The sequence below is a fragment of the Electrophorus electricus genome, chromosome 20, assembly GCF_041902795.1.
Source record: "Electrophorus electricus isolate QZ-2024a chromosome 20, ASM4190279v1, whole genome shotgun sequence".
Taxonomy (NCBI): domain Eukaryota; kingdom Metazoa; phylum Chordata; class Actinopteri; order Gymnotiformes; family Gymnotidae; genus Electrophorus; species Electrophorus electricus.
In genome coordinates, this window is record NC_137516.1 from 2,551,030 (window position 1) to 2,566,043 (window position 15,014).

The 15,014-nt window shown below is 43.7% G+C and overlaps 1 protein-coding gene across 2 annotated transcripts in view; it reads left to right on the top strand.

The window, feature by feature from the left end:
- Positions 1 to 8,911: 8,911 nt before the first annotated feature.
- Positions 8,912 to 15,014, top strand: part of vps13a (vacuolar protein sorting 13 homolog A) — a 31,469-nt gene continuing 25,366 nt past the window's right edge. For both annotated transcript variants that reach the window (XM_035536427.2, XM_035536428.2), the window contains exons 1-17: positions 8,912 to 9,115; positions 10,687 to 10,730; positions 10,836 to 10,878; positions 11,299 to 11,394; positions 11,511 to 11,612; positions 11,735 to 11,844; positions 11,931 to 11,990; positions 12,098 to 12,157; positions 12,685 to 12,765; positions 12,867 to 12,924; positions 13,020 to 13,147; positions 13,259 to 13,365; positions 13,571 to 13,742; positions 13,887 to 13,949; positions 14,099 to 14,231; positions 14,395 to 14,495; positions 14,822 to 14,964. In XM_035536427.2, the coding sequence (XP_035392320.1) occupies positions 9,016 to 9,115; positions 10,687 to 10,730; positions 10,836 to 10,878; positions 11,299 to 11,394; positions 11,511 to 11,612; positions 11,735 to 11,844; positions 11,931 to 11,990; positions 12,098 to 12,157; positions 12,685 to 12,765; positions 12,867 to 12,924; positions 13,020 to 13,147; positions 13,259 to 13,365; positions 13,571 to 13,742; positions 13,887 to 13,949; positions 14,099 to 14,231; positions 14,395 to 14,495; positions 14,822 to 14,964 (1,601 nt within the window). In that variant the 5' untranslated portion in view covers positions 8,912 to 9,015. The remainder of the gene's footprint in view (positions 9,116 to 10,686; positions 10,731 to 10,835; positions 10,879 to 11,298; positions 11,395 to 11,510; positions 11,613 to 11,734; positions 11,845 to 11,930; positions 11,991 to 12,097; positions 12,158 to 12,684; positions 12,766 to 12,866; positions 12,925 to 13,019; positions 13,148 to 13,258; positions 13,366 to 13,570; positions 13,743 to 13,886; positions 13,950 to 14,098; positions 14,232 to 14,394; positions 14,496 to 14,821; positions 14,965 to 15,014) is intronic.

Genomic DNA, 15,014 nt, shown 5'->3' on the forward strand with positions numbered 1-15,014 from the left:
GATATAACAATTAAATCTAATTGTATAAAATTAAAAATATCAACGATGAACTAAAACTGAATTTGCAAGAACAGAGAATTAAATCAAGTCCTTTAACATATATCTGTGATAAACAATGTGCTGAAAGATTAACTAGTGCACCAGACCAGTGGGACCGACCCAGAGGAACCAGTCCAGTGAGGCCGGAACAATGGGACCAAGCCAGTGGGAGAAGACTAGTGGGACCGGTCCAGTGAGTGGGACCGGTTCAGTGAGTGGGACCGGTCCAGTGAGTGGGACCGGTCCAGTGAGTGGGACCAGTTGCTTGGGCCCCAACCTGCCAGGGGTTTGCCAAGCTTCAGGCTGCACAGATGGCCAAAGGAAGCTGAGCACAACACAGTGTGTACGTACCACTAGGCTCAATACAGTAAAACCAACCACTCGCATGCCAAGGCCTCTCTGTGTGCCTAATCACTGGATGTTTTACTTCTGTCCCATGTCAATGGCCACTGGAAACAGCTCTTCACTCTTTTTGGTGGGATTTGTACCATTCTTTCCTTTTGATTATAAAAAATAAACCCTTTGAGATTTAATAGTATTAAGCATGAATATGCAATTCATTTAACATAGAAAATATTTCATTTTATGGGTATGGTGTTTGCTTCATGAGTAAAAGTTGTCTTGATTAATTTTCTTTTGTCTTCATTTGAAGATTAAAAAAACAAACAAACAATCATTTTCTATTAATCAGATTGTGTCAATTTAATATGCAGTTGTGTGGTTAAGCGTATTACGGGAAAAGTTATAAATGCTTAAAAGTGCGTTTAGTTTGGTACTTAACTTTAGTTCAGTGGTTCAGGTGTTGAACCTGGACGCACAGTTGCCCACAGTGTAACAGGTTCAGGTCTACCAACCACGGGCACTTAGTGTGAACATATTCTAAAGTCAGCGCAGCTAGCACAGGGTCAATGAACTCTAGCATATGTTAGAATAGTTCGTATACCAGTGCCGGTGGTAGACATGCCCCGAACCAGCGAATCTCGAGCAACGCTAAAGGTGAGATGGTGTTTTTGTCAGTGGTAACAAATTTGAATTTCACGTTAGTTTTCATAATGTTTGTCAGGAATTTAAGGTCTTAAATAATGTCTTTGTCGTTTAACAGATTCATCTTTCACTCAAAACCAACACCTGGAGATTAAAGAATGAAATAAATAATTGATTTCAGTATCATTTAGAATGAATCAAAATTATATTTATTGCAAAAATGTGTTCTTATGTGACTTTTGTGAAAGTTTTAATTAGTAGTGAGATTTGGGATGCAGTTACACGAATTTATTCAAAGGTTAAAGAATCGCCGTGTAAAAGGCTGGGTCCCACTATCTCGCTCAGGCTGCACTACAGCGTCTATTCACAGGTGCGCTCCCACGACTGATCGGCACGGGGGTTTTGACCTGCTCCGTTTCCGACCTGGGCCGGTTCACCCCTCCTTAGACGACCTGGTGGCCCCAAGCTCCCTCAGGAGCACCATATCGACACCGATCTTAGTACGGACACCCGCTCAGCATAGCGCGCTGTAGTCCAGAACCCCCGAACTCAAGCGCTCCTCCAGCCTCAGCCTCCCGGTAACGTGGATTACAGGCGCGCGCCACTGCGCCCGGCGAGAACAAGCGGGATCTGCTCAGCTTTTTAGAAAGAAATAAGTCTCACCCAGTGTGCCATCCAGTGGTAAATGGTGGAACAGAAAAGCTTGAAATATGTCAACCACAGGGAAATGACTCCCTCAGTCGTAAACATGCTGTGTTACCAGGGTTTAAACATTTGCATAATTCCAAGTAGCGAGTTTGTGATAATTAGATGAATGTACTCAATGCAGGGACGTCATTAGGGCAATTTAAAGGGGCACGTGTCCTAGTAAAAGGTTTCCATGCACTAATCCCAGGAGCAAAAAAAAATCGATACTAAATCCTTGATGCTTAATGGGTTTTTTTCCTGAATTTTTAAGCAGAAATACTACACGACGCAAATATTAATGCCATGCTCATTTACAGGTCCTACATTTCCGATAAACAACCTGTATGTTTCCAGACGCGTTAGCCGGAAACACTTTCATTCAGAGCCAGTTCATTTCAGTCTCTGTGTTCACTATATGAAGCTAGCAGTAGAAAACTGACCTATGCTACTATTTAAAAGCAATCCAGCCACGCAGAAGACAAAGGAAAGATAACGCATACATTTGACTGCTAGCCATATATAGCCATTTAAGCTACCAAAAATACATTATACCACTAAAGCAAAGACATTGGTTATGTTAGAAAAAGGGGCCTCTTCTAAATAGATAACACAATCTTTTAACATGAGACATTTCTCTGCCAGTGTGCCCTCAGTGTAATTAGTGGAACCTTAAGGATAATTTTGAAAAATTCATGTGGGACTGTTGATTCAAATCATTTCAAGTAGTCCCCTGAAATGTTCGCACAAAATGCAGCTCTATCCAATCATTTTTTGTTTCAATTTTCTTCATAAAATTGACTTAAATCTTCTTTAGAAAAAGGCACAAAATCTCATCTATTTTGAATCCAGCTGCGTTAGCATCCATAAGGGACGTGGTATTTTACGTTTCCTTGACGACAGCTGCGCATCTTTTTTTTTCTTGTCAGATGGTATTAATAACACAGTATAAGGAAAAGATGATGATGATGATGATGATGATGATGATTATATTTGATATTGAACTTGACTGCGAATTGCAGTTGTATCATCATATTACGGGACGTCATTTTCACATTGAGCATGCGCATTTTTGAGGCGTCTAAGTATATATATTTTATATTCTATGACTTCTCTTTCGCGTCCCTCCCCGTTGTTAGCGCAATGTATAGGACCCAGGTCTGTCATGCACTTGGATCAAGACGGCGTTGGATCAAATCTAGCTTAACGTCTGCCTGCCTTTCGTTGAAGTGAAGACGAATCCCCAGTGCTGACCTCATCTGTGTCCGATTGTTAACAGGAGGCCGGAACTTTTATTACGTGCCGTGTATCAGCTGTTTCTTGTATTTCAGAAAAACGCTCTCAATATACCAGCTATATATCATTCATTTATAAAATACCTGTGAACTGTTATAGCTATGTATTATTTATACTATATATTTAAAATAGCCAATGTCAAGTTCATCCCATCAACACAGAGAGTTGTATGACTTTGGTAAGCTTAATGAGTGTGGATAAGCTGCGATGTACCTTAATTCTACTAAACAAAAGCTGTTCAATCCATTCATTCCATTGTATTATGTAGAATTTCTAATGTACCAGAAATCATAACAATTATATATTTTATCTGCTTTTAAAAGTAACGAAAATCATATAATCATATCCTCTACCATGTGACATTACAGTAATATTAGCGCACGGTACCGCCTTTGAACTTTTAAAATAATTTGGCCATAATCAGCAAATTACCCTTCAAAGGATTTTTGATGACTTACAGTTCGCTGGAAATTATCCCATTAATACTCTTACACTTGCATCCGCAATTCCATCTAGCTGCCAAACCCTAAATGCTTCAGTTTGATTCTTATTTCTTAAACAGACATTGATTTGAAGACTCCGTGAAGTATGTAATCAAACATAACCACTTTGTCGCTAGTTTAGTTTCATTCCAATTTAATTTAGTTTTCCTTTGAATGCATTCTGCAAACTTCAGAATGACTGAATAACCGTTTTAAATAGTTTTCAAATGTACAGCATAACAGCAACAACAAAACATAAACTTAAAAAAGCTGTACTGTTATTGCAAAAGTGATCGTCAGTGCTCAAAATGCAATCAAAATATGTATTTTCTTACAAAATAATATGAAAAGGGGACTTTTCTTCTAAGTAGGTTGGCAAAGATCATCATATGGATCCTGAAAAGTGAGTAGTGAATCAAAATTATATTTATTGCAAAAATGTGTTTTTATGTGACTTTTGTGAAAGTTTTAATAAGTAGTGTGATTTGGGATGCAGTTACACGAATTTATTCAAAGGTTAAAGAATCGCCGTGTAAAAGGCTGGGTCCCACTATTTCGCTCAGGCTGCACTACAGCGTCTATTCACAGGTGCGCTCCCACGACTGATCGGCACGGGGGATTTGACCTGCTCCGTTTCCGACCTGGGCCGGTTCACCCCTCCTTAGACGACCTGGTGGCCCAAAGCTCCCTCAGGAGCACCATATCGACGCCGATCTTAGTACGGACACCCGCTCAGCATAGCGCGCTGTAGTCCAGAACCCCCGAACTCAAGCGCTCCTCCAGCCTCAGCCTCCCGGTAACGTGGATTACAGGCGCGCGCCACTGCGCCCGGCGAGAACAAGCGGGATCTGCTCAGCTTTTTAGAAAGAAATAAGTCTCACCCAGTGTGCCATCCAGTGGTAAATGGTGGAACAGAAAAGCTTGAAATATGTCAACCACAGGGAAATGACTCCCTCAGTCATAAACATGGTGTGTTACCAGGGTTTAAACATTTGCAAAATTCCAAGTAGCGAGTTTGTGATAATTAGATGAATGTACTCAATGCAGGGACGTCATGAAACGTGTGGTGAAATCAAATCGTAGAAAAACAAAAGTAGAACTCAGGGATATGTTTAATAGTGAAAGTAAAAGCATTTCCACACGCACAGTGCGAAGGGAACTCAAGGGATTGGGACTATACAGCTGTGTAGCCTTAAGAAAACCACTTGTCATTGAGGCTAACCGGCAAAAACAACTTCAGTTTGCTAGGGAGCATAAAGATTGGACTCTGGAGCAATAGAAGAGGGTCATGTGGTCTGATGAGTCCAGATTTACTCTGTTCCAGAGTGATGGGAGCATCAGGGTAAGAAGAGAGGCGGCTGACGTGATGCACCCATCATGCCTAGTGCTATGATCTGGGGTTGCTGCAGTTGGTCAGGTCTAGGTTCAGCAATGTTATGTGCCCAAAGAATGAGGTCAACTGACTACCTGAATATGCTGAACGACCAGGTTATTCCATCAATGGATTTTTTCTTCCCTGTTAGCACGGGCATATTCCAAGATAACAATGCCAGGATTCATCGGGCTCAAATTGTGAAAGAGTAGTTCAGGAAGCATGAGACATCATTTTCACACATGGATTGGCCACCACAGAGTCCAGACGTGAACTCCATTGAGAATCTTTGGGGTCGTGCTGGAGAAGACTTTGCGCAGTGGTCCAAATCTTCCATCATCAATACAAGATTTTGGGGGAAAATTAATGCAACTCTGGACAGAAATAAATGTTGTGACGAAGCTTGTGGAAACGATGCCACAGCGAATGCGTGCCGTAATCAAAGCTTGTTATGTTTCAAGGATAGGCAGGATGCGGGGACGAGGCACGATGAAACAGCTTTATTCTTACAAACATGCAAAACATACCACAACCTCAAAGGCTATGCACAACTCAAACACCAACAACACATATTACAGCACAGGAGACATATATACACATAACGCAGAACAGGTGGACGACACAAGAGGGCGTGGCAACACAGACAGACATGCACACGAAGACGTTTGAGGAGGGGGGGCAGGGCTACAGTGTGACAAAGCTAAAGGCGGTCCAATCAAATATTAGAGTATATGATCTTTTTTTTCTTTTTTTTTTTTTGGCCAGGCAGTGTATATTTACAAATGTAAAATTAATGATAATCCTTCTCCACAAATAGCTGTTCACACCCACTTATACATGCAAAATCACACAATCACATAATCACACAGTCAAACACACACTTATGACCCTTAACACAAATAAGAATAGCCAAGGGAATCATAGTCTGACCAAGATATATGGCCTTTTGCAAGCTCATTTCCACCTGTCCTGATCATTATTCTTTTTTTTTTTTACTATAATCTGACACACTTCTCCAGTCTGAAAGACATTCCTATGTCCTGACTGCAGATCCTGGTCAAGTGAGTTAGGGTCTTATTGACTTTATACAGGTCTGGGGATCTGAGTATCCAGGTGTGTGGTATTAAGTCATATGCTTTATTGTAACTGATCCTGGCAACGCAGAGGTCAGTCTGTCTAGTCTAGGAGTCCTGCTGGACAGTAGATGGCGCTTTAAGCCTCTGGTGTTGTAACCAGTCCCATTGTGAGCAGTGCTCACATGCTCACTTGCACATCTGTGAAAGATTGTGAACCCTTCAGACGGTTCTATATTTTTGCATAAAAATGACCTAAAACTTCATCAGAAAAAGGCACAAATTCTCATCCATTTTGAATACAGCTGTATTAGCATCCATAAGAGAAGTGGTCTTTTACGTTTCCTCGATGACAGGTGGCAACTCAAGCGTGATGATTAATGACCAGTGAAGACTGATGACAAGGTGCTAAAAGGTGCATCATGGCCCCGTGACCTGTAGGACATCACACACACAACACAAAGATACCTTGCGCACAGAAGAGACAGAGCATATCTTATTACGTTCTACAAAGACAATTATGTTGGTGTCTGCTGAAGCAAGCTTTCCCGAATGCTTGATGTTGAAGAGAAGGAACTCTTTGTGAACGTAACAGAGATTGTGTTGCATTAAAAACGACATAACCATTCAAGTGTGTCCAGTAGCTTTACCAGGCAAGTTGAGCCTCATGGCAGGGCCTGGGTGAATGTTCCATTAACATGACCTCAACATGCAAGCTGACTCACGACACTGGGGCCCTGGAAGAAACGTGCAGGTTCTTCTTATGGACGAACATCGAAAATGATGCCATGGCATGAAAATGGTTCCCATAGGAGGAGCCTACTGAGGAGAAGACATCAGCGAGCATCTGCCAGAACGGAGCGGCCGGCCCACACGCTGCCTGCGCATATTATTGCCTGATGCAAACCATGCGAGGAATACCTACACTCACATGCAAATAAGATCCCTTGGAGTGACAGATGCTCCCAGGACTCTGCCCGAGGTCAAGCTGCACAGCCCCGAGCCTGAGTACTGCTACCGCTTCCCGTGAGCACCCTCACCAGCATGTTTCTTCCTGTTTCTTTTTTTGAACCTGCATCCGAGTAATGGTGAATGGAATTCTGGGAATTAAAAGTTTCAACAAGTGAGCTTCACTGAATACAATATAAACACAATATGAATACAATATGAACTGAATCTAGCTAGGCAAGGCAAATTAAAGCATATTTGATGCCAGCATACTAACATTATGGGACATAATTGTACACATTGTGCATATTTGTCACACTACAGGGTGTATTGGACCCCAGCCACTGGTCTGTTGGCGTGAGTCCTTCTGGAGTAGGTCGACATTTTATTATGGAAGTGAAAATAATCAATAAGATTAGCACTGACTAGAATGATTATCAGAAAGAGACTCGTCGGGTACCCATGGCACAGACTTAAATCCGTCTTACTCAAACCCTCATAGAGCTGAAGGTAGATTTTAAGGCTTTAAAAGTATTATCTTTTACATAATCTCTTGGTTTTTGCCATTTCAGATGGGAAAAATATTCACTTAATTTAATTCTCAAGTGTTTTTTATAAAACTCAGGTTGCCGTTCTGAAATTCGTGATGTGGCATTAAAGGAACTTCTGAGATGTTGATGAAGCTATGCCACGCTCAGGTGCATACAGTTCAAAAGGTGGTTAAAATGTCATTATAATACCAAACCTGTTGCTAACTCCTTACACTGGTTACCAGTATACTACAGAGTTGAATTTAACGTATTATTACTGGTCTATAAATCACTTAATGATGTAGGATTAACGTGTCTATCTGATGCAGAATCTCCAGATCTTTAGGAACTAGTCAGTCCTGCCTAAAGTAAACAGTACACATGGGGCGGCAGCGTTTAACTGTTTTTTGAAATTGAACCAGCTGTCAGAAGATATCAGGAGTGCCCCGACACTAAATGTTTTAAAATCAAACCTAAAAACGAACTCCTTTGGGCAGGCTTTGGGCTCAGGTTAAATTCTCATACTTCAGATCCAATAGCAATACACTTTTTAAGCACTACTGTCTTATTTATTTTAAATCATGCTTTATCTCTTTAGTCTTTAATTTTATATATTTAAATTAACATGATCTGATTTTAACTTTATTTTAATAAATTGCATTTGTGCTTTTTTGTTGTTGTTTTTTTGCAAATACATTTCAGAAGTGATAGATTTGGGGTTGTAATGAACTTTATTCTGCTTCTAAATCTTATGAGAAGCATTTTGAACTGCCGCTGTGTATGAAAAGTGCTATACAAATAAATCTGCTTTGTCTTGACTATTGGCAAATCTTTAAAGGATAATTTGTATCATTTAGCTTATTATTGGAGGAGTAAACTAGTCATTTGGTCTACATGTCACAACCAAATATTGTAAATATTGAACAGTGACACATAAACACGTAAAAGCAGACTGTTTATGTTATATTTACATTTACAGCATTTGGCATGTGCTCTTATCCCGAGTGTCTTACAGAAGTGCCTTTTCGTTTCGGCAGAACTTGCCTTTATGGGAGTCGGTGCAGGAGAATAGACACAGTACAAGTTTATTACTCTTAGTGTTGTTAAGCTCAGGATGAAATGCAAGATTTTATAAATGCAAGGTTAGAGACGTGTGTTCACGGGCGTTTTGGAGAGGAGAGTTTCAGTCTGCATTTGAAGACAGCGAGTTCAATTCACCATTGGTTGAGGCTTATCTCCCTTGAGGTCTGGTTGTGGTGGTGGTAATTACTTAAAAATATCACAGTCTAATTCCTGAATTCTCCACACAGATATCACAGGTAGTTATTAGTGTTGGTTATTAATGTAAGGCTGTTAGTTAGTTTGTCCTATGTGTTAGTAACAGCAATGATTTCGGCCTTGAACAGTGATAGACACTGAACTACATCCTGGATCCTGTAGAGGCCATTACCCACGCGTGGCCTCTAGAGGTCGCTCTTGTGCCGGGTCCGGTTAGTCAGCCACGCAGTCCCTCCCAGGACAGCGCCAGCAATGTTTATTTCAGGAAACTGGGCTCGCCAGCCTGACTCGTCCACTCATGGTGATCTGTGTATGACCACGGCGTAAACATGGTGTTCGAGTCGCTGGTGGTGGACGTCTTGAACAGGTTTCTTGGCGACTACGTCGTGAACCTCGACAGCTCCCAACTCAATCTGGGCATATGGGGAGGTAAAGTGTTCGTCCTTGACGGCTAACGTTAGCACGTCTCCTAGCACAGACGCCCAAAGGCGCTTGGGTTTGCTCAAAAATAACACACAGCTGCCTAGTTAAGTTACCCCCCCCCCCCCTCCCGTTAGTTAGCTAGCTAAGCTAGTGCTTATGTTGTGCTCAGGATTTAACGAGAGAAGCTGTAGTTGTAGGGGCAATGTGTCTATAAAAGCAGGTGTTTTCTGCTGTATTCACATGGTCGTCGTTGGTCTTGGCTGGCTAGCTGCCCCACGTTGTGTTTTGAGGCTGCCAGAATGGTGAGCGTGGTAACAAGCCCCCGTCTTTAGTCCCAGCCATGCCTGCCACCCTAACCCTGTTTCCAGGTGTCGGAAAGCTGTGGCTTTCGCGTTTCGGCTCTTACTTTGGCCAAAGACGAGCGGGTAAGGTGAGAGGTGAGACAGCTTGCATAGCCAGGGTGTCGGTGTGTCATGAGAAGTTGAACTGTGTCTCTGCAGTATAGACAAGCTCTATTCGTCAAGACGCTCATGTCCTAAAGACGTCAGGGGAAGACCCGAGTAACCTGTCAGTCCCGTGAGTCAGTCAGACAGCTGAGGTGCTTTGAGGAGACAGGCAGTCTGGTTTGTTGCCGAAGGCTGAAATGTCTAGGTCGCTCACGCTCAGCCAGGCCCCTGTAAAGCCTATAAATCTATACCTGCTACAGTGAGTTAAGTGACACTTTCTGTGGTGTTCCAGTAAATCCCCACACAGAAGTGACCTTGATCTGAGAGTAGTGGGAGCTGATGTTTCTCTACAATCCCACATTCACATAGTTGCCGCCTGTCGTCGGCTCAGCGAGAGAGCGGTTGGTTAACTCCAACCGCTGCATCCGTGGAGTCTCAGCTCACGTTAGACAGACCTTTTCTTCATTCTTAATTTGTTTAGTTTGCAAATTACGTCTGTTTGTGGGTCCAGAGGTCAGTTTGCGATTTGAAAGGCACATCGGCTGAGGTCTAGTACACATTTGTAGTGTAAGTGTAGAGTAAGTGTAGTGACCTAGTGCGTGTGATTTGAACAGGTTTGATTATCCAACTCTGTCATAAACACTTATTAACAACGGAGAAGGTCCTTGCTGTAATGGGAAGTTAGTGTGCTTGGTGGATAAGGTGGAGCTGATTTGCACATTATCAGAGTGGAATATTTTAAGTCTGCGCTTTAAGAGAGAGGCTCTCGGTGAGGGTCGGATTTCCCCAGAAGCGTTGTGAAACAGAGATCATCTTTATATGCAAGAGCGAGTATTACACTGAACACTCTCTCTCATTTAAGATGATCTTAACAGGAGACCCAGGTCTGACCTACTGCTTTCCACCTCCTAACATGCCTCGCCTGGTCATTAGTAGCTGGATGGTTCCCGTTCAGGCTCTGAAGCGCTGGAACACCTGGCAGGAGGTTCTGGACTGAAGACATCTGTTTTAAAGAACCCAGAAATGACTAGGCCTAATTTGACATTGTGCTCATGATGACTGATGACTGTTTAGTGTCGTACCGCCCGTCCCCAGCTTTGCAGTGAAGACCATTTTTTTATCTCACTGTAGGTGACGCAATACTGCGAAATCTTGAAATAAAGGAAAATGCTTTGGTAAGTTTCACGTGTTTAAAGCTGCACACTGTTTGTGTAGCTGCATCAATACTGACCCTTTTAAATCTAAATAAATGCTCAGTTTGACCTCTCTTGTGCCATCAGAGTCAACTGGACATTCCTTTCAAGGTCAGAGCAGGCCATATAGGTAAGTTGGTCCAAACACACACTTATTTCAGATACACTTATTTTATAGACATGTTTCACTACCTCTGCTTGCACTAGGTATAGTTCCTTGTACTTCTTTGTCGGTGTTTCTATATGTTATGATATTTAAACGATTACAAGCAATTTGCAAATTAGTAAATCTGCTTTAATAGTTTTTTTAGACCCTCAGTTTAGAAATAAAGTTTCACAGTTGGTTGTTTGATTTTATCTCAGTATTAATCTGTTCAAATCTTCTGGAAAGGGGTTTGAATGACTGACAGTGGTTTGTGAATAATCAGGTATCGGGGGGGAGTACAGTGCCGTGGTTCTGGATGTGCTAAATGTTATAACCTGCTTACGGAATGGACACAGGCCAGTTGCGAGTGTGTTTTGTGATTATTATGACGTTTGTGTCCTTTAGGCCGACTTGAACTGAAGATTCCCTGGAAGAACCTGTACACGCAGTCGGTGGAGGCCACCCTGGATGACGTCTACCTCCTCATAGTTCCTACTGCCAGTAAGACCTGTCAGTTAGTCCCCCCCGTTCATGGGGGTAACACAGTCCCCATTTTGTTGTAATGTTATTATGTTAACGCATGTGTGCACGCATGTGTGTTTGTGCGTGTGTGTCAGGTATCAAGTATGATGCAGAGAAGGAGGAGAAACAGTTACAGGAGGCTCGACAGAGGGAGCTTCAGAGGATCGAGGAGACCAAGCAGAAAGCAGCTGAACGAGGTTAGAAAGAACACCAGAGCTGTCCTCCCCACACCACAGAGCTCCCCTCTGTGCTCCTCACACCAAAAAAAGGCACAGCACAGCTCAGAACAGCACAAATGCGTGTTGATGTGTTTGCACAGAGAATCCAAAGACTGAAAAGCAGGACACATTTGTGGAGAAACTGGTCACACAGGTGATCAAAAACCTTCAAGTGAAAATCTCCAACATTCACGTCCGCTACGAGGATGATGTGAGTGAGCAGCTCTGTCTTACTACAATAAGAACTACACCATTTAAAGCGAACCTTTCAACACACTGTGAATATTTTGCACACAGGTCACCAATCCAAACTCTCCTCTCTCATTTGGAGTGTCCCTACAAAACCTCAGTCTTCAGGTAAAGCGGATTTCCCCAAGTCAGATGAATCTATCTATGTGTGTGTCTGAGGGCTTTGTGTTTGGGGAGCGCGGTCTCATACATGTATGGCTATTGTGCCCACACAGACTGCGGATGCCAACTGGAAACCCTGTCTGCTGGACGAGAAGTCCAAGCTATTTTTCAAGGTAAAAACCTTTGGCTGTTAGAGGTTCGGTCACACACTCGGGCTCGACAGTGGTGGTAGAGGGAGTGTGTTACTCTAAACTGGGGTTACAGAGAAAAGGCTTCAGTCTGGCGGAAATCGAAATACAAAGACTCTTAACAGGAAATGACGCCATAGACAAAAAGGCGAAGCAAAGTGCAGGCCGCAGATCTTGACTGGAGAAAGACAGCGGAGTATAGTCAGATACGTGCCGCTATAATGAGAAGCCTGCCTCAGGGTGGACCCCGCCCCCCCCCACAGCACTCCTGCCCGTAATGCTGCCCCTATCACCTGTGGACTCCACCCCACAGCATTCGCTGCCACTGTCTGTTTAATCGCTGCTCACTTACTCTCAGATAAAGAAAAATCTAGTTTTCACCTGCTGCCTTTTGTTTTAAACCTTAGTGAGGTTGTTCTCTTCGACTGAAGTACTGCGTGTTATTAATTTTGCTCTGGGGTAGTTGTGACGTGGGCACTAACGGTGCTTGAACTGTTTTACGCTCCGTGCAGCTCGTCCGTCTGGACAATCTGTTTGCGTACTGGAACGTGAACTCCGAGCTGTACTCCAATCACACTGCTCCAGAGGCTCTGGTAAGAGATCAGTGCTCGTAAGCTCCAGTAACCCAACCAAAATAATTCTTGTTAATCCCGATGAAATTTTTTTTTTCCCGCTCCGTTTAATGCCGTCGTAGAGATTTCTCCAGCAGAACGTGGCCCTGCAGAGCTCCATCCCTCGTGACTATCATTTCAGTGAGTGCTTTTAGTTTTGTGATTTGTTTGATCCTTCCTCACCTAACGACGGCCACGTCACGCCAACCCCACTTCTCGCTGTGCCGCGTCGCCAGTTTTCCGTCCGATCTCCGCCAACGCCAAGCTGCGCATGAACCCTCGCTCGGATGTGGACTTCTCCTCGCCGAAGGTGGATCTGGTGGTCCACCTGCCTGAGGTGGCAGTGGAGCTTAGCAGACCACAGGTGGGTAGGGAGGCACAAAGAGCCAGCGCAACCTACGCCCGTTTTTATGTAGTTCGCTTTACTTGAAAGATGCTGGTGTGACTAGAATCCAGCACATGTTGTCCCCTGCAGTACGTCAGCATTCTGGAGCTGCTTGGCTCCGTGGATATGATGTCACGTAATCTTCCGTACAGGAAGTATCGCCCAGAGGTGCCGGTCCACACCAACGCGTACCACTGGTAAGAGCTCTCGCGTTTCTGCGTTCCCCTCCTCTATGTTCTTTCGCTGCACTACAGTTTTCCTGCCTTAAGAGTTTGGTTAGCTTCTCTTCTTTGTTTAAAAAATGGCTGGTTTCTCTGCTGTGACTGCATACCTGGAATACCCTTGGTGTGTGTCTGTGTGTGTGTGTGTGTGTGTGTGTGTGTGTGTGTGTGTTCCTACCAGGTGGAGGTACGTCATCACGGGGATCCTGGAGGTGAACATCAAACCCCGCCTGCACATGTGGTCCTGGCAACACATCCGTCGCCACCGGCAACAGGTGAAGCAGTACAGAGAGCTGTATAAGACCAAGATCACCAGCAAGAAGCCTGCAGAAGGTCTGCTGAAGAAACTGGAGGTGGGAACGGAAATGCGCTTTGTATAGGCTTGTCGAACAGTGTGTCTGCATGGTGTGATTATTTTAGATCTTTTCCTGTTCCTCTCTTTCTGGCACAAGCTTCTTAGCACTTCTCTGTCGTGCTTCCGTACGTTTCATTTATAGGAGACGGAGAAAGTTCTGGATATTTTCAACATCACGCTGGCAAGACAGCAATCCGAGATGGAGGTGACGCGCGCACACACATGCATGCCCTTTCAGACTGACCTTGTACAATTCCCCAACACACCACAGAACGACCAGTTAGGACTCTCGCAGCCTTGTACCTCTTGTTACTGAGTGCTCTCGGTGGTAACGGCGTATCTGTGGCTGCACAGGCTTCTAAAGCAGGGTTACGGATCTACCGGCCGGGCGTGAAGGCGGAGGAGGACCAGGCGCAGGGCTGGTTTGGCTGGATGTGGAACTGGTCTGGAGACAGCAGCACACAGGCCAAGGAGAACAAACCCGGAGGTACTTAACCAAAATGCTGCACTCAGGCTAAATTGTAATTCAGATTAATTTCACGTAAACTGTACTGAAATTCTGCCTGACTTTGAGAGGTTTTTTTATCGCGGTTTAGCCGTGAATTTCAGACTTGTGTAATGTTGCAGCTAAATGTTTAATGGGATTGTAGCCTCAGGTTTTGATACGCTGATGACCCCGGCAGAGAAGACCAAGCTCTACACTGCCATTGGATACAGTGAGACGGCTGTCAATCCTAACCTGCCAAAGAGCGTATGCATCCACCCTCCGTCCAACCTGTTGCGATATTAGCATAGCCACTGCTAACAGTCAAAGCCTGTGTGCTAACAATGTTCTGTGGTTTCCAATATTTGTACTGCATTTAACTTTTATATTAGGTAAAAGGTTTTTTGTTTTTTTTTACTAACAGCATAGCAACTATTTTCATAATTTAGCAACTTGCTTGCTAAAATGACGGAATAAATCAGTATTCTGTTGTTAGACTACAAAATGACCCCTCTTACACATACTTAGCCCAGTGGTGATAACGCTGTTCAGCAACACCGTGCACACTAAAGGTGACATGTTCTGTTTGGCAGTTTGAGGACATGAAGATCCGTTTCAAGTTGGTGAGCATGTCTGTCTCCATCAAAGAGAGCAAAGAGAAGCCTGAGATCATCCAGCTGTCTGTGCTGGACCTGAGTGCCACACTGACCCAGAGACCCTCCGCCCAGGCCATCAAGTATCCTGTCTTCTCTTCTCGTCTCTTCTTGCCATAAGCAGTGCTTTATG